Raw genomic sequence first — 23,495 nt, 5'->3', positions numbered from 1 at the left:
TGCAGAGGTGTTGAAAACTGACGAGTGTTCTGGATCCCAGAGCTAGCTGGCCCTTGTTCCAGCCAGGTCTTCTTATGGAGAGATCTCTGGGGTTTCTGGAGCTTCTTTAATCCTCTTTCTCTGGAGTTTGGTTTTTTGAGGAAGTTCCCTTAAAGAACCTGAAAAAGCAAAGGTCAGAGGCGGTTCTGATGACATCAGGACTAGTAGGAGAGTCTCAGTCTGTAACATTTGCGGGAGATGGTAGGGACCGAAAGGAAGAACAACAAAACCTTATCTTACTTCCAACCTGCCCCTTCCTCTTTTCTCACAGAAACCCCATGGGGAAGCGAGACAGTTATTGCCACAGTTTAGGGATGAGGGCTCTCCCCCAGGCACAAAGTAAGGAGATGTCCTGTCCAAAGCCTGAGGCAACTTTGGGGCATAGTCAGGACACCTCCCACTCCTCTCAGGTTTCTCGCCCCAGTCAGTTCCCAGTACTTTGCTGCTGTACTGTTTGCAAACACCACTGCCACCGTTTTATTTAAGAACTGACTTATGAATGTAAGTGCCAAAGAAACACCATGCACATTACTTTTAATGGCATGGATAGAACTCAGTAATGAACTTAGCCCCTTCGTGGTGAGTCCACCAGACAGCACGGCGTGTGTTTTCTCACTACACACACAATGTGAAGAGCACAACCTCATCTCTCGTGTGTTCTGGCCAAAAAACATTTCACATGCATTCATCAAGACTTTTGATCGAAAGTCCTGTTTATAGATAGAGGAACAAGCTTAAAATATGCCAAACGGAAGCAACAAGAAAAAAGTAGAAAGTGGAACATTCTTCTGAACAATAGCCTGATCTTTTCAGCAGGTCAGGGTATAAAAAAGGGGACTTTGTTAGGGTAAAAGAGATTTAAGAGACATAACCAAGTGAAATGCATGATTTGGGAAACCAGCGCAAAAGATATCTATGACAACTGGGACAATTTAAATATGAAGTATTTAATCCAACAATTAAATGAAATGAACACATTGACATGGAAGTTTGGTATAATTAACTGAGAAAAGAAAGTTCAAATCAAAATTGTATGTACAGCATGGTCTCACTTCGGTTAAAGTACATGTATTTACATGCATAAAAAACATCTGGAAAGTGCTAGCAGTGGTGATGACAATGTGATGTCTATATTTTCTTATTTTTGCTTATCTGTGTTACCTGATTTTCTATGATATGCCTATGTTTATAGTAATGAAAAGTTATTTTAAGAATTGCATGAAAGCCAAACTTCTTAACCCATCATCCATAGCTTTTCTCTGTTACCACCCCCATCCTGTTCTTCTCCAACCTGTTCTCCCGTTCACCTCCAAGCTGTCCGCTCATTGCCTCTCACCTCTGCACACACCTGTCCTCCCACCTTTTTACCTCCCTCACCCCACTTATGCCTTTCTTTAAAGCCTGTCCCAAACTTACCTCTTCTAGATAGCCTGTCTTGCCCTTTGCCCTATGGCCCCAGATTGCTCATTTGTAAAATGTGGATAATAATACCCAATTCACCGGGGTGCTAGGGGTTAAGTGAAATTATGAGAGACAAACACCTGGAACAGGGAGGGGCTGGTGCAAAAGCCTGGAGCTCACTTTCCTCATCTGTTGCCTGAACTGCCGGGCTTAGATCATCTTAATGACGACTGGCCTTCCTCCCATGGTATGTTTTCTTTTCTTTTCTTTTTTTTTTAAGATTATATTGGGGAAGGGGAACAGGACTTTATTGGGGAACAGTGTGTACTTCCAGGAGGGCTCTGTGAGTGCCCCGGCCCCAGTGCCTACAGTTTAAAACATACAATGGAGTGCGTCCTCTCAACCATTGTATGTTTTAAACTGTAGGCACCGGGGCCAGGGGCGCTCACAGAGCCCAGGCAGGGTTCTGGGTCTCAGCAGCTGCCTAACTCATGTCCACTGCACCTGACCTGTTCTCACCCCTGCTCTCCCACTCAGTCCAGCTGTCACTGGTGAACAAGGCCCTTTGGGCTGCTGGCCTGTATTAGCCCCAGCCAGCCTGAAATTCACAGGAACACCCCGATCCAAGTTAAGCCCATGCTCTGAGGTCCTAGGCCACACTGTTTGCCTTCACTTTCTCCCCCTGTAGCTAAGCAAGAACAGCTAATTGTGGTCCCAGAGGCCAGTTCCAGAATGTTGAGGGGTAGGCGGCTCTAACATCTCTGTGCACCTCAGTGCACAGGAGGGGCCTTTGTAGGTTCCAACCTTGGATGGGGCCCCTCTCACTGAAGAGTGGCTGTCCCCTACCCCCACAGGCTCCATCCAGAGAGCCAGGCATTGTGGTGGCCAGATGAAAAAGGAGGGAAGAGGAACGTGTCGAACTGCTCCAGGTTGGACCACGCAGGCTCCGCTCGCAAGCCCCGCCCCCAGGCACACCCCCAACTACTATTGGGTGTTACCTCTCCCGTCAAGGAGCCCGGATCTTGGCTCCCCCAGCAGGGAGGCCTCGCAGCCTGGGGCCTGCATCTTGGACAGCCTCTCCTTCACCCTGCTGAGGTTGCTGTGCAGCCCCCAGGCACTGCAGAGCTTGGGCAGGCTGTTCTCCTGGTCCTTCAGCAGGGAGCTCTCCGGAGTGTCCAAGGGGCAGAATGCCACCTGCAACGGAGCCAGTGTTCAGAGCCACAGTGTTGAGGAGAGTGTCGAGAAGAGAGGCGCCCATGCCCCAGACCCCAGCCCTGCCCTTGTTAGGAAACTGCTGTGCTGGAGTCTGGCTGCACCTCACACGAGCCTAGCTAGAAGGGTAAGAGTCACAATGTGGGAGAGCAAGGACCATGGGGACATTGAAGCCAGGCTGCCAACTGTCTTTTCTTGGGTAGTTCTTTACTTTGAGAAATGTCCTCCGTCTCTTTTTTTGAGTTATAGTATCTTCTTCTTCTTTTTTTTTTAATTGGGGAATATTGGGGAATAGTGTGTTTTTCCAGGACCCACAGCTCCATGTCAGGTGGTTGTCTCCAATCTAGTTGTGGAGGGCGCAGCTCACTGGCCCATGTGGGAATCAGAACCAGCGACCTTGGTGTTATGAGCACTGCGCTCTAACCAACTGAGCCAACCGGCTGCCCCGAGTTATAGTATCTTACGTGTTTGTAAGAAGACAATGTTTTAAAGTCCTTTGCAAAATGGAGAACCTGAAAATGTCTTTTGAAACGATCCTGGCCGGTGAAATCCAGGAATCACTAAAATGGCAGCGCCTCCCAGTCAGAGGAGGAATGACTGAAACGATCCATCATTCATGTTCAGAGGAAGAAACGGAGGCCCAGAAAGGGAGAGGATTTGATGAAAGCTGCACAGCGGTGTGGGGGAGGGGCAGTGTATGGTTAGAGCAGGGCTTTCCTCTGCGTCAGATTATGTTTGAACCCGGCTCTTTCCTCCCACTTGCTATGTGGTCTGGGTCAACTTACTTTACCTCCCTACATTCGGCATCTTCATTTACACACTGTGGACAGTAATTCTAATTACCACTTAGATTTACTTTTGAAGATTACGAGGGAACATAAAATGCCTGGCACATAGAAACTGTTACTTATGATCATTATTTTGGGCCAGTGCTTCTCAAAGTAGTGTGCTCTGTGAACCCCTAGGGGAATCCCTGAAATACAGAGGGTGCCAAAAAAAGGTGTATACACATTTTTTTAACATGCTAAAAATTTTTTAACTTTTTTTTGTTAGTTTTAGGTGTACAAAACAATGTAATAGACATTTATCATTTATGTCCCTCACACAGTGTGTATACATATTTTAAGAAAGGAAAGAAACTGTATTAAAATTCCGCTGATGGTAACCACTTTAAGCACCTCTTGTAACTGCAGACGTCAAACGTGACTTGTATTCATCTTCGTTGTTGGTATATATTATTACAATTAAAACAGTTTTTTTCTTTCTTAAAATGTGTATACCTTTTTTTGGCACCCTCTGTATTTTGACCCCGCAGATCCCCTGAAAAGTAGGGTCCACTCAAAAGTGTAAGAGAGAAACCAATGGATTCTCATGTAACCTAGTGTGAAAAGTTCACTGATACAAATCTGTAACCTACATAAATAAATGCTTTTGGGGGGGATTTTTAAGAGGGTAGAAGTGACCTGAAACCCAAATGTTTGAGAATCACTAGTTTTGGACAAAGCCAGGCCAGGCTCTGTCGATAGTCCCCTGAGCCTTTCCCAGGCTGGCTCTCCCTTTCTGCCTGGCCTCACCCGTCCCCACCCATGGTTCCACAGACATGTCCCAGCTAACATCAGGGTGTGGGTATGAAGGACGAATAAATATGAAGAACTTGAAGCTGAGTCTCTGCCTTCTTCAGCCCCACTCTGTGCCCACTGCAACAGTAAAGATAGGGGCAGTGGGGTCTTCCTCAGGCAGTGAGCTGTGGAAAGGACTTGCAGGGGTGCTGGTTGTATCAGGGAGCCCCTCTATCCCCGGCCTCCCCCAGAATCTGAGCACACACCAACCACCCTCAGGTGGGCCCAGGAGAAACTCTCCCAAGCATCTCACCAGGAACTTGGCTTTCTGGTTGTTCTTGGTGTGTTTGTAGAGCCTGCGAAGCTGCTTTGCCTCCAGTTCTGAGAAGAGGGAGACAAATCTCCAGAGCATCCTGCAGAGGAGAAACCTGAGACTGAGGGAGGTGGAGCATGGCTCCTCTCCTTCCAGCATTTGTCTTGTGGCCAGGACCCACCCAGGGAGAAATGGGCCACAGGCTACCTCCTTGGTTTTGGGTTGGGGACATGGAGAGGTGGAAATTTGCCAGACCCTGAATACCCCTTCCTTGTGATGAGCCCCCACACCACACAGCAGTTGTTCAATCACAGGTCATTCTCCTCAGGGTCAGGAGAGTTCTTTGTCTACTGTGTATACAGCCACAATGAATCAATGCTACCCTGAATGACTAGAGAACCCTGTTCTCTCTACCCTGTCATCACCATGCTCACTCCAGGATCCTGACTCTTTCACATGAAGAACTAAGGGATCTTGAGTGAGGTGTGACCTTGAATCTAGAGGGGGTGACCCGGGAGTGGGTGTAGTGGGAAGGGCAAGGAAGCTGCCCTACTTCTTCCAGTGCTTGATTTCCCACGCTCGGCAGCAGTGCTGCAGAAAGGTGTTGATGTGGTCCCCTAGGACCACCAGGCTCTGCTTCATGTACTTCTGCTTCTTCTTGTGTGGAAGGTCCTTGGGCAGGTGCAACTTTCGCAGGAACTTCTTCAGTGGCCTTAGATATTCTTTACACTGAGGAGGCGACAGGTGAAGTGAGGATCCATAGGAGAAAAAAAGAGGCAGATGGGCAGCTCCAGATTGGCCCAGCTGCAGCCCTTGTGGGCCAGGAAGCATTACACATGTTAAGTGAGGAGGCTCCAGTCAACCTCTTACCCCACTTCTTTCCCAAGAGTATGACAGGTGGGGCGATGGGCTATGGGGCTGTGGTCTGCCAATTTCTCACCCCTGAGCTGGCCCCTTACTCACAATTTTGAAGGTATCCTGATCCAGGCCCTTGGCATGGCGCACAAGTGAGTCTGCCGCAGGGATGGTGCTGGAGCTCTTCTCTAAGCAGGGCACATCTGTCACCTGGGAGGAAACTGATCAGCTGGGGGACTTGGGATACTGCTCCTGAGGTTCAGTGCTGGACAACGACAGGTCCAAATGCCAGCCAAAGCCTTTCTCCATTTTCCCTACGACCCCTTCCTTGACCCAGCACTGAGGTGAGGGAGCCTTGGGCAAAGAAACCCATTTCTGAGAATCCCTGTTTAGAACACCTAGAATGTCCAACCCATTTCTTCTATAATACTTACAGCATAGTATTCTAGCTAGCTTTTCAAAGCACTTGATAAACATGAACTCACTTTATGCTCCCACAAATTCTGTGAGCTTAGATATCATTATCTTTGCTTAGAGATGACAGCACCTAGGCACCAAGGGATGTAAGTAACTCCTTGGGGGCAGTCAGCAGGGATTCATGTACTCATTCCTTCAGCAAACACTTATTGAGTGTCTAAGTCACAGGCACACCTCTTTGTTTCCCTAAGCCTTAGCATCACAGCATACTAATGGGCACTCAAAACTGTGTGATGGCGATGGTAATGATAGGAAAGACTTTTCTGATAGCAAAAGTGTGTGTGTGGGGGTGAAGCTGAAAATCAATGAAGACAAACTGACTGTGAAATAACATTTGAAGTCAAAGCACAGGATTAGATGGACATGGCTGGATTTGCACCCAACTTTTCAAAAGCCTTTCAGAAAAGTGAGCATTGATTTCTGCCTGTGTTCCGGGGGAACAAGGAAGACCCAGATCCAGACCACTCTGAAGGGAGAGCCCAAGGAAAGGGAGGGAGGTAGATGAAGAGGGTGTGAGACACAAGCTCCTTCCAGGTCTCAGAGAGAGGGGACTCTGGCTGGTCAGCTTTATAAACATACCACACACACCACACAACCACGTACATAGACCATAATGCATGTGTACACACACACACACACACACACACACACACCAGAGCCCTTGTGTCTTCATAACCAACAATCATCTCGCCAGGAATATGTGTCCTTAATAAACATCTGTTTGAATTAATCTTCTCTTGTTCTTTTGGTCTCTTGCTAACTCATGTACCTCACCAATTTTCCTTCTCCTCTTCCTTGAATTTCATATTCTCTGCTTTCTAAAACCAGCCCCTCAAGGACCCTCCTGTCCTCCCTCCCTCACAGCCCCAGTGGCTTCACCTTCTCTAGTGGCTTGTCCACTTCATCCCCTTGCCCATCTGAGGCCTCCATCTCAACAGGTGCCCCGGTGAGCTCCAGAGTGGCACTCCTCACGTCCCCTCAGGCTTCTGACTACTGCTTCTGTGACCTGAGTGTCTCAGGGAGTGGGCAGGTTGGCTCCAGAATCCAGAGCAAAACCATGGCAACCGCCAACACAGAGCTCCCCCTCCCCCCTTCCATGCCCTCATTCCTAGAGGTCGACACCAGCCATCTCCTTCAACTAGGAACTGGACTAGGGAAGTGAGCCAGATGTGTGGGGAAGACCCAGGACTTGGTCAGAGCCCACAGCTGGCCAGGAGAAGCTTGTACACCTTCTCCCAAGAGAACTGTCCGATCCTGTTGATTTTGAACCCTGATAAGGCTTTTGAAGTAATTTTCCTGCATGTGTACCTTTCGTGCTTCCTCAGTTTACACCTTGGCATCCCTGAGTGAGAACCAGAGTTTGTCACATTCCTTTCCGGATTTGGGAAAAAAGACTAGAGGTTGCCCTGAGAAAATGGAATACAATAAATCTCTACTGAGCTAGATCTTCTCTTCTATCCCCGGTAGCCTCCAGGAAATTAATAAGCCAGTTGTGTTGCATGTTGGTTGGTTGGGTGATGGTGTTTTTAGGGGCGTGTACAAAAATACTAGCCATCGTGTATCATCTCAAGTAAACATTACAACAGTCTTCCCTGGGTATGATGCCACTTCATAGAAGAGGAGCCGGGATGTAACTTGCCTTAGGTCCGCACTAAGTGGGGCGCGGTGGTTTGGGTCAGATTCCGACAGCTCTGGTTTTCCCCACGGGCGCGGCCCTCTGGAGATCTGAGTAAGCGCAGCCGGGGGGTCCCGGCGTTTCCCCGGCGGGCTTGACCCCGACGCCCTCAGAGGCGTTGGGAGACTCCGGGTCCAAGCCTCTAACGCGGCACCCGCACCCCCTCGCGTTCTTCATCAGCGCACTCGGCAAGTTACGGGCGGTTCTGAGACTATTGCAGGCTCCGTTTACTCGCTTAACCCGCATCTTTTTCGCTGGAATGCTGAACTCCATCTTCTGGTCCTTGCCTTCGCATCCTCTGGGTCAGGGTTTCCGTTTCCTCCACCCAGTTTGGTCTTTTTTCTCCTCTGACTTCGCCGGCATCCAATGGCCAGTGGAGCCAGAGCCGGGGCTTTGGTGCTGCCCCTTGGTTCTCCCAGGCCTCCCCAGCGCCATCTGGCGGCGGTACCCACACATGACAGGGTCACTGTGGCTCTTGGGGACAAGGTGGCTCTGCCTCCGATATCTGTTCTCTGAGCATTAAGTCAGGATTATTTTGCAGCTATTAAGAAGGATAATTATATTGGCAGGAGTGAAGGAGAAGAAGCTCTCATACACTTTATTGGGAATGATAATTGGTAAACAATGTATGTAGTAATGCAAAATGTTAAATGTGAATTTCTTTTGACCTACAAATTCTATTTCTATGAATTAGTCCTAAGGCGAGATGCATGTATGAGGACTGTTACAATGGTGACAATTTAGAAACAACTGAGGTGTCATCAACGTGTGTTACATGCCGTTGAGCCGGTTCTGGCTCCTGGCGACCCTATGAATGAGGGATGTCCACACTGTCCTGCCCTTAGAAACCCTTCTCAGTTCCTGTAGACTCATGCCTATCGCTTCTTTTATGGCGTCTATCCGTCTCATATTTGGTCTTCCTCTTTTTCTGCTGCCTTCTATTCTTGCCAGCATTACTGTCTTTTCCAAAGAAGCCTGCCTTCTCATGATGTGCCTGAAGTAGGACAGCTTCAGTTTTGTCATTTTTGACTTCATGATGTTTCAGGCTTCATTTGCTCTAGGACCCACTTGTTCATCTTTCTGGCGATCCGGGGTATCTGTAGAGCTCTCCTCCAACACCAGATTTCAAATGAATCTATGTTTTTCCTATGTTTTTCAGCTTTCTTCACTGTCCAACTTTCACATCCATAGTGATTGGGAATACGAGGGTGTCAATGATCTTAGCTTTGGTCTCTAATGACACATCTGTGCTCTGATGACTTTTTTCTAATTCTTCCCTTGCTCTCCTTCCAAGTCTCAGCCTTTTCTTGATTTCTTGGCTGCAGTCTCCATTTGAATTGATGACTGAACCAAGGTAAACAAAATGTTTAACAATTTCAATGTCTCCATTGTCTATGTTAAAGTCGTGTATTTCTCCTGTAGTCATGGTTTTTGACTCATTGATGTTCCAATGCAGTCCTGCATGGACACATTCTTCTTTCACTTTCATGAGGTCTTTTCAAGTCACGGCTACGTTCTGTCAGTAAGATGGTGTCATCAGCATATCCTACGTTATTGATATTTCTTCCACCAATTTGCACTCCTTCCTCTGAGTCTAGCCCAGGTTTTCATATGATATGTTAATACACTCTTGTCTGACACCTTTGCCTATAGTAAACCATTCTGTCTCTCCATATTCTGTCCTGACAGTGGTTTCCTGTCCACAATACAGGTTACACAGCAGGACAATCAAGTGCTGAGGCACACCCATTTCTTTCAGAGAAACCCATAACTTTTCATGATCCATGCAATTAAAAGTTTTACTGTAGTCACTAAAACATAGTCTAAACATCTTCTTGAAATTTCTTGGGCCACTCCAGTATCCAATGAATGTTTGCAATTTGATCCCAAGTGCCTCTGCCTTTCGTGAATCCAGCTTGAACGTCTGTCATTTCTTGCTCCATATGAGGTAGAAGCCTTTGTTGCATCACTTTGAGCATCACTTCATTTGCATGGGAAATTGGAGCAATGGTCTTATAGTTACTGGACTCCTTGACATCTGCTTTCTTGAAGATTGGACTGTATGTTGAACATTTCCAGTCTTTGGTTTTTCCATATTTGTTGACATATTCTTGTTAGGATTTTGACAGATTCAGTCTCTGTGGCTTAAAATAATTCGATTGGTATCCCATCTACCCTTGGTGATTTATTTCTTCCCAGTACTTTCAGGGCAGCTTTCTAGAATTACAGGTTCTTCCTCATAGGAATCTTCTTCAAAGACAGCTGTCATTCGTTTTTCTCTTCTGCATAGATTTTCAGTGTACTGTTTCGACCTTCCCTTTATGTTCTCCTGATCAGATAATGTGCTTTCTTGTGGGTCATTTGGCATTCCTGGTCTAGGTTTGAATTTCTCTTTTATTTCTTAAATCTTCTGATAGAGATCTCTTGTTTTCCCTTTTTTGTTGTTCTCTTCTATCTCCTTACATTGACTATTACAATAGCTCTCTTTATCTCTATGTGATAGTCCTTGGAAAACTGTGTTCAGGATTCTAATCCTGTCATCCATAGGAAAGGGTAAATAAATTGTGATACACCCATACTTAAAAACACTCCTCTATTAAATATTAAAGTTTAAATTAATTTTTAAAAATACGTTACTACTGAAACACTACTAGATATTAAAATACTACTCTATATCTATATAATACAAGTTAAAATTTTAAGAATTTAAATTACTATATATGTAATGACACAGAAAACAAGAATTAAAACAGTATATATGGTACAATCCCATTTTTGAAAGTATGTATTTATATATGCATACAAAAACGTCTTGAAAGATACACTTCAAAATATCAAGTGTGATTTTTCACCTCTTTGCATATTGTCTGCATTTTAAAAAATTTAATGAATATGTGTTTTTTTGTTTGTTTGTTTTTTAATGAATATGTTTTACATTCACAGTAAGATAAAAAAGGATAGCTGTTACTGCTTTTAAAAGCTACTCATAAGAAATAAATGACATCATTAAAATATTATATAATGCTAAATTTAAAAACAGAACACAAAAGAGTATTGCATTGTAAGTCATACTTAGGTAAGTGAAAATGAATATGGTCCGAGACTGGAAGAAACACGGTGAAAAAAAGAAACAAGGTCTTGAAGATAGATAGATAGATCAATAGATAGATCAATAGACATTATATATCCATTTCTCCCCCTGCCTCAAATAATACCTACAATTCAGAAGGGTGAAATAAGTGTCAGAACCTCAAAGCTAGATAAGCTTCCTTACCCCACTCCATCCCCGCTTTTTCTTCCCCAAGCCTCCAGCAAGTCCTACCCTATTCCCATAATGGTTTTATTATCAACCACAGGGAATAGCCTGTAATGACTATTGAACCGAACAGCAGCCAGGAATAATGGCTCAACACTCAACATTAACTAAGACTAAACAAAAATCCATTGCCTTTGGGAGACATTCTTCAAAATCCAGTTGGTCAGCATAAAATGACTATGTAGGGCAAGTCAACTCATTCAATAGGGTCATTCCTCCAATATTTAATTGGAAAAAAACAACCTACGTGCCCTATACTTAGGTAGGTGAGAGTGAAGGTGGGTGTAGGACAGTTCATTTGTCTGCCCTCCACTTTATGCAGTGGGTGTAGGACAGTTCATTTGTCTGCCCTCCACTTTATGCAGACTGGAGTGTCCCTTGATGATACAAACTGGTTTCATAATCATCATGGCTCACCCCCACTCCTCACCGCACGTGGTAGAGGTCATGAAACTCTTGTCGTATGCCCTGAATTCAGTGGACCTGGAAAACCATTCTTAGCATCTACTGCCTACACTTCCTCTCATAGACTTGAAGATCTTTCCTTCTTTTTCTCTGGGTTAAGCAGTGACTCAGAGACTTTCTGAACAAACTCTCCTCTATCCCTTTCTTTGATAAGAAACCCGAGGGTGTCTTAGCATTGCCAAAAGAAGCCTCTTGATCTTGCTCTGAATTATCCAGTTAGAATTGTATCGAGACTCCAAGGAAAGGGGGGCCATTCAAATTCCTGTCACAGCTAGAGTGCTGGGTCTGTAAGGCATGTGACAGTTCCCAGCTGAGGGCTAAGGCATTCCTTGTCCAACGCCACCAGGGTCTGAATCACTAGCTAAGGCGGAGTCTCTTAATGTGGGACCCACTGTTGGACTTGAGAGAGTCAACAACGCCTTTGAAAGTCTTAACTAGCTAATTGTATGTGAGGACTCAGCCTTCAGCAGGTAATCAGAGAGGTCTGTAGTCCCACAAAAGTTAGGGATAGGGTGTGGACTTTCTCAGCAGTGACTTTTCAGATGGGTCATAAATCTGAGCTCATGGAAGCCTTCAAATAGAGACACTGTGAGAAATGCCAGTAACAGGACTAGTCTGGAGAGAAACAGGATAGAGGAGGAAGGGTTTTTGTTTTTGTTTTTGTTTTAAATTGGGGATTATTGGGGAACAGTGTGTTTTTCCAGGATGTCAAGTCATTGTTTTTCAGTCTAGTTGTGGAGGGTGCAGCTCACTGGTCCATGTGGGAATCGACCCAGCGACCTTGGTGTTATGAGCACCACACTCTAACCAACTGAGCCATCCGGCCGCCCCTGAGGAAGGGGGTTTTAGGCATAACTAACCATATTCCAGACCTAACCCAAGAAACCAGGGACTCAGCAGAAGGCCATTGAGATCCTTGACCATTTCCAGTAAAGCTGAAGTACTGTGTCCCCTGCCAGCAGCCTACATCCAGCCCTCACCATGGGAAGGAAGCTCATCCTGCACTAACACAAGGGTGAGAACCTGTCAGGACAGGACCTACAGGCATCCCTTTCCCATCCTCCTTGGCAGGACACAGGTACATCTCTGCGTGCAGATAAGGAGCATCTCCTTATTTCCCCTCCTCTCAGAATAGTCCGCAAAAATGCTTGGTACTTTTTTCTTCATTCTTATCTGATATTTACTGTAGTTTTCCATTTAATGGAGCCCTGGTTTAATTTCACTTTTATTTTTTTGTAGCAATGTTTCAATTTGAGTTTCATGTGCTCTAAAAATATCTTGTCAGGGTATCAAAATAACACAGCAGAATGGCATTCTCAGGAATTCAGAACGTGTTTCTAAACAGTCTAATGATACACAAGCTTCTGCAATCGTGTCAAATTGCTGGGCCTAATGATTTCTACTTGGCTCTTTCTGGAAGGTGTTCTTTTCTAAAATGGGATTCAGGGAGATGAGCAGGATAGAATTGTATAGTTAATGAATATTGGAGCTGGGAAGGATTTTGGAGAGAAAAACATGCCACCCCCAAATTTGCAGGAAGTTCTCTCCAAAGGAGCTAGAAATCCAAAGAATAGAATAGGAAAAGGGAATGGTAGTAACTTCACAGCAAGGAAGCCTGGTCGACACTACATTAACCTAGTGATGAAAGTTCATATTACCAATAATGTCACATGGGTGTCATGTACTCCTAGATATGATGTGTGATTATAAGAGCAGTCTTCTTTTATAAAAAACCCATAACCCCAGTCTAATCATGAGAAAAACATCAAATTCCCAATCTGAATTGGGAGATGTTCTACATGATATCTGGCCAGTACTCTTCAAGACTGCCAAAGTCATGAAAAAACAAGGAAAGACCAACAAGAAACAATCACAGATTAGGCAAAACTGGGGAGACGTGACAACTAAATGCAGTGCGACACTCTGACTTGGATCTTGAAACAGAAAGTGAATATCAATGGAAAAATGGGTGAAATCCCAATAAAGCCTGGAGTTTCGATAATAATAATATACAAATGTCAATTTCTTAGTCTTGACAAATGTACCATGATAACATAAGCTGTTAACAATGGTGGAAATTGATTTGAGAGGTACGGGAATTCTATACAATCTTTGCAACTTTGCTGTCAATCTAAACATATTGCCAAACAACAAAATTATTTTTTAAAAAATCTGAATTACGTGGCCTGTGGTCTGACCCAGGGAACGAACATATCCTTAATGTTCTGAGATTTCTGTTTAAGGGAATATAATTATATGGCTGATCTGTGCCACTTGGCAGAGTGTGTTTCAAGGAATCTTTATTTCTCTCCATTGGCAAAGAAACAATAGCACCTTTTCTCTATGCTCTGCTAGTCCACAAAAAAGAGATGTGTTCAGGAATCTGGTTCCGAGAAAGACATTCTCCCTTAAGCTGTTTCAGTAGGAACAAAACTGACTTCCTTTCCAGGGCTGCACTCTGGGATGAATTACCTGTGAATGCTTCATTTATGCAACAGTAATATATTGATGTCAAGTGCAGCTCTGTGCAGAACTCTGACCTGAGTAGTTGCATAAGAAAGGAAAACAGATACAAGGGAAAGAAGCAAACAGGTACCACTTGGAAGGAGTTTAAAATTAGTGCAAAGAATCATAACAAATCCGTCATGATTGTACAAGTGGGTGACATCTCTATAATTACAAAGTTCCCATGCTTCAGGTTGAATCCCAAGGGCTTGTGAGAAGCAGAGGATGGAGGCCGAGAAGTGTTAGGTAGGAATAGTTTCCTAAAATAAATAATTGATAGGCCAGAGTTGATAGATTTTAAAAGAGTGGTTAGCATTTCTCTCCGTAGAAAGAATAGCATAGGCAAAGTCACGGAGATGGTAAAAAGGGAAGAATTGTGTGGAGGAAAAGAATCACATTAGTTTGACTTAACTGGAGGAGCTCGCTTCGAGAGAAGAAATGAAAAGGTCAAGGAAGGCAGCCACCCAAGCCAAGGGCAGCCTCTCCGATATCTTCTGCACGTGTAGAAGTGAGTCACGTGAGTTAAAGATGAGAGATGGGCTAGGGGAGGGGAGTGGGAAGCAAAGGGAAAGGGTGAGGGGACACTAATAAAGGGATGGCAAAGTGAGGTGTTTGAGGGAATCGTTTCTCCACCTACTGGGTTCAAAATAAGCAGTTCCTCACCTGTGAAAGAGAGCAAGCCTTTGTGTTTATAGAATTAGTCTGTATACCTTGAGTGAAATAGAGAATTCATTTACCAAATGCATACTGAACGCTTACACTGTGCCAGCCACTCTGCTAGACTAGGGATATAGACGTGAGTAAAACAGACCCAGTCTCTGCCCTTGGGGAGCTTACTGCCTAATGGGGGAGAAAGATACCAGTCAAGTACTCCCAGAAATTTGTAATTATAGTAACAAATATGGCATCAGGTATAATGAGAGCTATAACTAGGGGACCTGCTGACCAAACAAATCTCCAGATTACTAATACTAATTTAGTTTTCCAGCTTCTCTGATGTGGGAAGGGGGAAATCTTTAATAGGGACCAAGAATATCATATATCCTGGAAGAAATTTCTCCTATATAAAAGACAATAAATATATGTATGTATGTATATATATCTACACACTTCATGGGCTATTTTTTCAGTTTAAAAATTCAACTTTATTGAGGTAAATTTTATATGAATTATAATTATATATATAAAAAACAACATATAAAATGACCCCATTTTAAGTGTAGAGTTCAATGAGTTTTAACAAATACACCCTCATAACCCACAGAGCTACAATGAAGACATAGACTATTTCTGTCACACCTAAAAGTTCCCTTTGTCCTTTCCTAGCCGATCTTCACTCCTCCCCCTTCCTTCTGCCCTCACCCTCAGCCCCAGGCAACTATTGGTCTGCCTTCCAGTCATCATCAATTGTCTCTTTTAAAGTTTCATGTGAATAAATCATGTAGGAAGTGCTTTTCCCTGCCTCACATTTTTGCTCAGCACAATATTTTTTGGATTCATCCATGTTGTTGTATGTATCAATAGTTAATTCCTTTTCATTGCTGAGTTGTATTCTATTGCATGAATATATTTTGGGGAGTTTTTGTTTGTGTTTTTACACATGGCTATCCAGTTGTTCCAGCACCATTTGGTGAAGAGATTCTTGCGTTAGTTATTTACTGCTGGGAAACAAATTGTTTTACATTTTAATGGCTTAAATCAATCCATACTTATTTACCTCACAGAATTTCTGTGGGTCAAGAATCCAGAAGTGGCTTAGCTTGGTGATTCTGACGTAATGTTTCTTATGACGTTGCAGTCAAGCTGTCGGCCACGGACGCAGTTATCTGAAGCTTCACCAGGGCTTAGAGGATCCACTTCTAAGGTGGCTCACTCGCTGGCCTGGCTACTTAGTGCTGATGGTTGGCAGGAGGTTTGAGTTCCTCACTACCTGGACTTCTTCATAAGGCTTCCTGAGTCTCCTCACAATATGATAGTCATGTCAGACTTCTAGTCTACAGAACTGTAAGATAATGAATTTGTGTTGTTAAGTCACTAGGTTTGTGGCAATTTATTACCACAACAGAAAGCGAATGCTCTCAGTCATAAAAGGTATATGCCTTTTTTCTTTTTCTTTTTCTTTTTTTTTGGGGAAGGGGAACAGGACTTTATTGGAGGAACAGGACCTTTCTCCAAGTCAAGCTGTTGTCCCCTCAATTTTAGCTGTGGAGGGTGCAGTGCAGCTTCAAGTTTAGCAACCTTGTGGTTGAGAGGACTTGCTCCAACCAACTGAGCCATCCGGGAGCTCAGCGGCAGCTCAGCTCAAGGTGCCGTGTTCAATCTTAGTTGCAGGGGGCGCTGCCCACCATCCCTTGCGGGACTCAAGGAGTTGAACTGGCAACCTTGTGGTTGAGAGCCCACTGGCCCATGTGGGAATCGAGCCTTAGGACTTAGGAGCATGGAGCTCCAACCGCCTGAGCCACTGGACCGGCCAGTATATGCCTTTTTTCTTGCTCCCTCCTTCCCCTCCCCATCACTTTCTCTGGGGGAAGCCAGATGCCATTTTTCATTTCAGATATTGTAGTTTTCACCTCTAAAAGTTTTATGTGGTTCTTATATCTTCCATTTGTTTCCTCATTATGTTCATATTTTCTTTTAAATACCCAACATATAGTTATAATAGCTGTTTTATCATTCTCGTCTGCTAATTCCATCGTCTCTGTCATTTCTGGGTCTGTTTCTGTTGACTAATTTTTCTCCTGGTTATTTTTTCCCCTGCTTCTTGGAATATATGGTAATTTTTTTATTGGATGCCAGAATGTTATATTGTTGAGTGTCTGAATTTTGTAGTTTGCCTTTAAAGAGTGTAGGCCTTTGTTTTACCAGAGAGTTACTTTCACATTAGTTTGATGTTTGAAGCTTGTTTTTAAGCTTTGCTAAAGCAGGTCTAGAGTATGCTTTTCTGTAGGGCTAGTTTAGACCTATTAGTAATGCTTAATTCTTCTGCGGTCTCTCTTGAATGTCTTGGATGGTCAGTGAGGTCTTTCTACTCTCACTGGTCAGAATTTGAATATTTCCTAGCCCTGTGTGAACTTTGGGAATTGTTCAGTTACATCTCTTTGATGATATTATGCTTATCCTCCTGAATTCAACTCAATGTATGGCCACACTAGTATTTAGCAAAGATTCAGGGCCCTATGCAGATTATTGGAGATTTTTTTTTTTTGGTATACCTTCTTCTATTTTGCTAGTCTGTGTAGCAACTTCCAGCTGTCTCAGAGTCCATGAACTCCAATCTTTGTCTCCTCAACTCAGGGAGACTGCTATGTTCTGCCATGTTCTGAATTTATGATCCAGAATTGCCCCTAGGCAGAAAGCCAGGGCAATCATAGAACTCACCTCATTTGTTTTTGTTTTTTCTCTCAATGATGTCAGTTCTGCACTGCCTAGTGTCCAGTGTCTGGAAACAGTAGCTTTACATCTTTTGTCTATGTTCCTAGTTCTTTTTGGCAGGAGGGTAAATCTGGTACCTTTTACTTCATCATCGTCAGAAACAAAGGTCCTCCGTTTCGTGGTCACTTGATTAGCATAAACCAGTTTGTGAAACTGATCAATGTGACAAAAATGGAGATTGTGAACCTAAAAGTTCCTCAACTGAGGTGACTGCACTAAGATTAGTGTGAACCTTATAAGCCTTTTGTTGGCAGCCAACAGGCCTGTCCAGGTGACATCTCACGCTCCAATTTCTCACAAATGATTATTTGACAAGTGTTTGTTGTACATGTGAATTACTGAATGAACATAATTAAATTTAAGTGTGGTCTTTCTAGGTTCCAAAAGAATGGCTGGACTGATTTGCTCTATCCTAAGAATTTACTGACTCTCTGATCTATGAATTTATGGCAAAGAAGTTGTCTAATCACACTCATCGTGAGAAACAAGGCTAATTTATCAAAGAATGAATGTTTGCCATATACACAGGCAAAGCTAACCAATGTTCTCACAAAGGAAAAATAACTCATAAAGTAGCAACACACTTGAATTCATACTTTATTTTTTAATCGATACTCTAAGTATAGGTTATGAGCATGATTCTGGATCTAGATTGCCTGGGTTCAAATCCTGGTTTCATCATTAACTGTTAATAGTTGTGACTTTGGGTTACTTATTTAAATTTGTTGGACCTCAATTTTCTTCAGATGTAAAATGGAGATAATAATAACAACATATACATGATAGGGCTGTTATGAAGATTAAATGATTTAATAATATATATAGAAAAGGCCTTAAACTAGTATCTGACACATAAGAGCTCAACACGTGCTAGCAACTACTATTAAATTGTTTAAGAGGATTTTCCTTGATTACATAGCTCATAAATGAACTCTACACATCTTTGGTATGGCTAATGCTTATTTTTTAGGGGATAGCACTTCTAATATAGGCCCAAGGGTTGCAAAATAATCAGCTTTGAATGAATAAAACTGTATATATTTTGGCCATGAGTACATTTATTAAAAGGCCAGCATAGGGCCAGCCCGGTGGCTCAGGTGGTTGGAGCTCCGTGCTCCTAACTCCTGAAGGCTGCTGGTTTGATTCCCACATGGGCCAGTGGGCTCTCAACCACAAGGGTGCCGGTTCGACTCCCGCAAGGGATGGTGGGCTGCACCCCCTGCAACTAGCAACGCAACTGGACCTGGAGCTGAGCTGCGCCCTCCACAACTAAGACTGAAAGGACAACAACTTGAAGGTGAATGGCACCCTCCACAACTAAGATTTAAAGGACAACAACTTGACTTGGAAAAAAGGCCTGGAAGTACACACTGTTCCCCAATAAAGTCCTGTTCCCCTTCCCCAATAAAATCTTTAAAAAAATAAAAAATTCAGCATATGCCTTTTAAAGGTACTAACAGTTCTTAAACTGGGACTTTTGCTAGTGATTATTCTTTGTTTGGGGACTGTGACACTGTGGCTAAAAAGACCCGCCTTCTATTTAAATGTCCTTTTCAAATTGGAAACATGAGAAGGTTGTTTCTCAGCAGCCACTATTTTTAGAGTTTGTGTTCTGGGAGCACAAGGATAGTGCTTCAGGGAGCTAATCGTAGTCTCTTTTGTTACAAGGAGGCTGGTATACATCCTTTTCCTACAATTTCTCGAAAAGCCAAGCCACATTTACAGATGACTTTAGTGTGGTAGGTAACACACGAGACCATTGAAAAGCTGAGGTTCAGCATGGCCAAATCTCCTCTCAGAGAGGGATCTGTTTTCCAGACTAGTTCTTTAAGGAAATAGATATGGAGGAATATGGGCTAAAGTGTGGGAGGTGATAGTCTCTTCTCTTCTCTTCTCTTCTCTTCTCTTCTCTTCTCTTCTCTTCTCTTCTCTTCTCTTCTCTTCTCTTCTCTCTCGCTCTGTATATCTATATCTATATCTATATCTATATCTATATCTATATATACATATGTATACATATATTTGTACATAATACAATATTTGTACTACACATATTTGTACACAATAGACATATATGAATATATTATGTATATGTATATCTCCTAGCTTCAGATGTAGCACAATGCCATTTCTGCTGCATTCTATTCATTGAAGCAATCACAAGGTTCTGATCAGGCTCTAGGACGGGGCAACTAGTTTCCAGAAGAGTGTGTGTGTGTGTGTGTGTGTGTGTGTGTGTGTGTAAAAATACTTTGTTTTTTCCCGAACCATTTAAAAGTAAGCTTTATACATCATGGTCCCTTGCCCCTAAGTAACTCCAGGGTACATATTACTAAGAACAAGTGCTCAAGTCAAAAGAATGCATTGGAGAAAACACACCCAAGGAGCCTTATTCACACCTGGACCTCATCTAGATGATGAGATCTTGGACTACAAGTTTAAACCTGATGTCGTAATGGGGATTTTGGAGAAAGGGGTGAATATACAGGCATACTTCATTTTATTGCATTTTTGCTTTATTGAGCTTCCCAGATGTTGCATTTTTACAAATTGAAGGCAAAGCCCTCCACCAGTAAAAAGACTACAACTTGTTTATTGAGATACTCATTTTATTGTGGTGATCTGGAACCAAACCCACAATATCTCCGAGGTATGCCTGTACATTGCATATGGGAGGAATGTAAACTGTTGTGAACAGAGAGCAGACTATGGCACAGCAAATATTTCTGGAGACTATTTCCCCTCCCATTGAAACTGGGAAGAACTTCATGACTGCTTCAGTGATTAGAATGCTGCAGAAGTGACATTGTGTGACATCCCAGGCTAGATCCTACAAGGCCATCCAGCTTGGCTCAACACTCTCCTCGCTCCCTCCCTTTCCCCCTCACCTTTGGAAGCTGGCCACATGTTGTAAGGAAAAAGGAAGCACATTAAATGTTTAGTCGTTCCAGCTGACAGTTCCAGCTAAGGTCTCAGCCAACAACCAGTATCAACTGCCAGACACGTGCGTGAGTGTGCCTTCTGAGGATTCCAGTCCCTAGCCTTCAAGCTGTTGCAGCTCACACTAACTGGAGCAGAGGTTAGCGATCCCCACTGAACCTTGCCCAAATTGCACATTCATGAGCAAAAGAAATGTTGTCATGCATTGTTTTATGCTACTAATTTAGGGGGTGATGTCTTGTGCAGCAGTAATAACCAGAATCACATACAGCAGCACAGGTGCACTCACTTGTGTAAACAAAGATATATGTTCGAGAATGTAATTCCAATTAGTGCTCCACCACTTCCGAAGAATGAAAAAGGGATGGAGTTTTGAGGATGGAGGAAAACTTTATATTAGTGTGTGTAGAATGCAAGATTGGGTGCAGTTAGTAAATGCACACAGTGACCCATTAACTCTTCAACTTTTTGTTCCATAGCCACAGAAACTAGAAGATTTGGGTTAGTTTGGCATCCTTTTTTGTAAAGGTTGCCTATGAGTCTAGTACATGGTCTGAGCTACTAAGAGTTTGTCTGACTAGGGGAAATTTGAACCCTTTCTGTATGGATATTTTGGTGACAATCTTTGTGTCTATTGGCTACTCCCTTAGATTTTTGCATGAATTAATTTGGATGTCAGTATTATTTACTAATGTATACAAAAGTATAAGCCTCATCAATCTCTTCTGAGTGACATTCAGGCTGAAGTTCACGCATAGGTAGAGATCTGCTTTCAACCATTAATAGCCCTTCTTTAGTCCAATTCATTCTTTTACGATCAAATTTTAAGGGTGCATATTGTCCTCAGAACCTCCTGTCAAGTATTGCTCAAAGAGACCGCAGCAGAAGAGAAATCTGACAAAAACCAACTAAGTTCTTGAAATCTACCTGAAAGTATTCCTCAGATGCTTCTAATTCTTACCAAGTGTTAAAGATGAGAATGTTACATTACTGGTTAATGGATTTTGATTTTTTTCAGTTGTTTTGGTAGCTTTGATTTTATTGGTACAAAAGGCATTTCCGATGAGACAGAGCTTCTTATCTTTCGAGTTCTACTGTGTTTCCCCAAAAATAAGACCTAGCCGGACAATCAGCTCTAATGCGTCTTTTGCAGCAAAAATTAATATAAGACCCGATATTATATTATATTATTATTATATTATGTTATATTTTAAAGAACTAGTCTTATACTATAGTAAAATAAGACCGAATCGTATATTAATTTTTGCTCCAAAAGACGCATTAGAGCTGATGGTCCGCTAGGTCTTATTTTTGGGGTACTTTATATCTCTGTGCCTTTATTCACACTTTTCTTATTTTCTTGGTATGCCCACTCCCCTTTTTTACTTTCCTACCTCACTGGCTTCACATTCTCAGTCTTCTTGCGAGTTCCCCATCTCTGAACCTTTGATGTTGGAAACCCCAATTATCTTGGGAGTGGATGATGTCCTAGGAGACCTCATCCAGTCTCATGACTAAATACTATAAATTTCTAACAACTCCTCAATTTACATCCTCAACATGGTCTTTTTCTAACTTCAGACAAATATTTAACTCTCTACTTAATATCTCCATTTGAGCGTCTAATAGGTATCTTAAATGTAACAGGTCCAAAGCTGAACTCCTGATCTCGCCCCACAAACCTGCTCTCCTGTTGTTTTCCTCACCTTAGCGAATAGCAATTCTATCCTTCGTGTTATTTAGGCCACCAATCTTGGAGTCATCCTTGAATTCCAATCCAATCTACCAATAAATCCTGTTGGCTGTTCGTTCAAAATATTATCTTGGATCCAAACTCTCATCCCCCTTAACCCTCATTGCCTGGATAACTGCAAGTCTCCTAACTGGTCTCCTTGTACTTACCCTTTCATTTCTTCTCTCACCCCAGTCCCTTTTAAACACAGTAGTCAAAGTGAGCCCCTTAAAATGTATGACAGATCTCTTCTCCATTCAAAAACCTGCAATGGCATCCCATTTTCCAAAGAGTAAGCGCCAAAGTCTTTAGGGAAGATCTGCTTCTATCCACTTCCCTCACTGTTTCAGTCACATTTGGTACTTGCTGGTCTTCATACCTGCCAGGATGCTCTTGCCTCAGTGCTTAGGGAAATTTTTCCTTGGATATCCACAAGGTTGGCTTTATCATCTCCTTCAGATTTTGTCTTAAATACCACTGTTTTGCTCCTGTCTGACCATTTTATTTTAAATTGCGACTTTCATCTCAGCACTTCCTATCTCCCTTCTCTGCAGTTAGTCTCCATAGAATTTGTTACCAACTGACTTACCATTATTTTACTTAGTTTATTGTCTTTCTTTTCCAACTGAAATGTAAATTTCATAAGCGCGGACATTTTTCTTTGTTCAATTCTGTATCTTCAGTGCTTAGGGCAATGCCTACCACATAGTAGGCACTTTGAATTTGTCCAAGAAATGAATGAATGGCGGATTTCTTACTCATCCTTCAAGATTCCCATCTCCCAAGGGTTCCCTCCCTCCCCTACTCCTACAGTTTGGATTAAAACCTCTCCCTACCGTCGGTTCCCATACCATACTTTATTTATCTTGATCATAGTACTTCCAGAGACTTAAAATATGTTCATCTTTGTATTCCCTAGTGTTTGGCACAGTTTTTTTTACACATAGAAAATGCTTATAAATGTTAAAATGAACTATTTGCAACATTTATACCAAATGTTGGGGCAATGGGAAGATGTTAAATAGGCATAATTGAGGGACTTCCTCTTTTTTTATATGAATTTCCTTCCTCTTTCAAAGAAACCCAGATTTGATTCCCCCCGTATCCACACCCCCAGAGGGACAGTAATGGTACATAATTGCCAAAAAGCTTTTTTTACCAAATGCTATTTTATAGCTTTCAAATCCTTTTGGAAGAAAATATTGGGATTTTAAAAGCTGTTAATTGTTGGATCAGTATCACCAAGCAATAATTTTTACTGAAACCTAGAATCACAATCACATACTGTATATCTAGCTTCACCTCCTAACTCCTTTTAAGAATCTAAGAATTTACCCCATCCTCATTCCTACTGTAAGTTCTGATTGTTTCAATTATACCACAATTATTAGCTATTAAATACCTATACGTAGGCAGGCACATCTCTGTATCAGAACTTTTGATTATCAGACTTTATTTTTTAGAGCAGTTTTAGGTTCACAGCAAAATTGAGCAGAAGGTACAGAGCCTCCCTCATCTAAATAATAGTTATTGATCAAAAGGAAGTCCTGAGTCAAGAAAGGGAGTCCACTGGT

The 23,495-nt window shown here is 42.7% G+C and overlaps 1 protein-coding gene across 1 annotated transcript; it reads right to left on the bottom strand.

Moving 5' to 3' along the window:
* Nucleotides 1-72: 72 nt before the first annotated feature.
* Nucleotides 73-6,786, bottom strand: CHCT1 (CHD1 helical C-terminal domain containing 1). Its single transcript, XM_033089071.1, has 6 exons — nt 6,736-6,786; nt 5,488-5,589; nt 5,078-5,253; nt 4,525-4,624; nt 2,439-2,634; nt 73-158 (listed from the first exon to the last, which is right to left on the bottom strand). Exons 1-6 carry the CDS (start codon nt 6,784-6,786, stop codon nt 73-75), a joined length of 711 nt encoding a protein of 236 aa, XP_032944962.1.
* Nucleotides 6,787-23,495: the final 16,709 nt, after the last annotated feature.

Source organism: Rhinolophus ferrumequinum, chromosome 21 (assembly GCF_004115265.2).
Source record: "Rhinolophus ferrumequinum isolate MPI-CBG mRhiFer1 chromosome 21, mRhiFer1_v1.p, whole genome shotgun sequence".
Lineage (NCBI taxonomy): Eukaryota > Metazoa > Chordata > Mammalia > Chiroptera > Rhinolophidae > Rhinolophus > Rhinolophus ferrumequinum.
This window is presented reverse-complemented; position numbering and strand designations above follow the sequence as displayed.

Bases quoted from the DNA above. Each gene is read 5' to 3' on its own strand.
- CHCT1 (XM_033089071.1), bottom strand. From the start codon at position 6,786: ATGGAGGCCTCAGATGGGCAAGGGGATGAAGTGGACAAGCCACTAGAG. The intron at 5,590-6,735 runs GTGAAGCCACTG...GTTTCCTCCCAG, and splicing joins TGGACAAGCCACTAGAGAAG to GTGACAGATGTGCCCTGCTT. The intron at 4,625-5,077 runs GTAGGGCAGCTT...TCTCCTCTGCAG, and splicing joins GAAATCAAGCACTGGAAGAA to GATGCTCTGGAGATTTGTCT.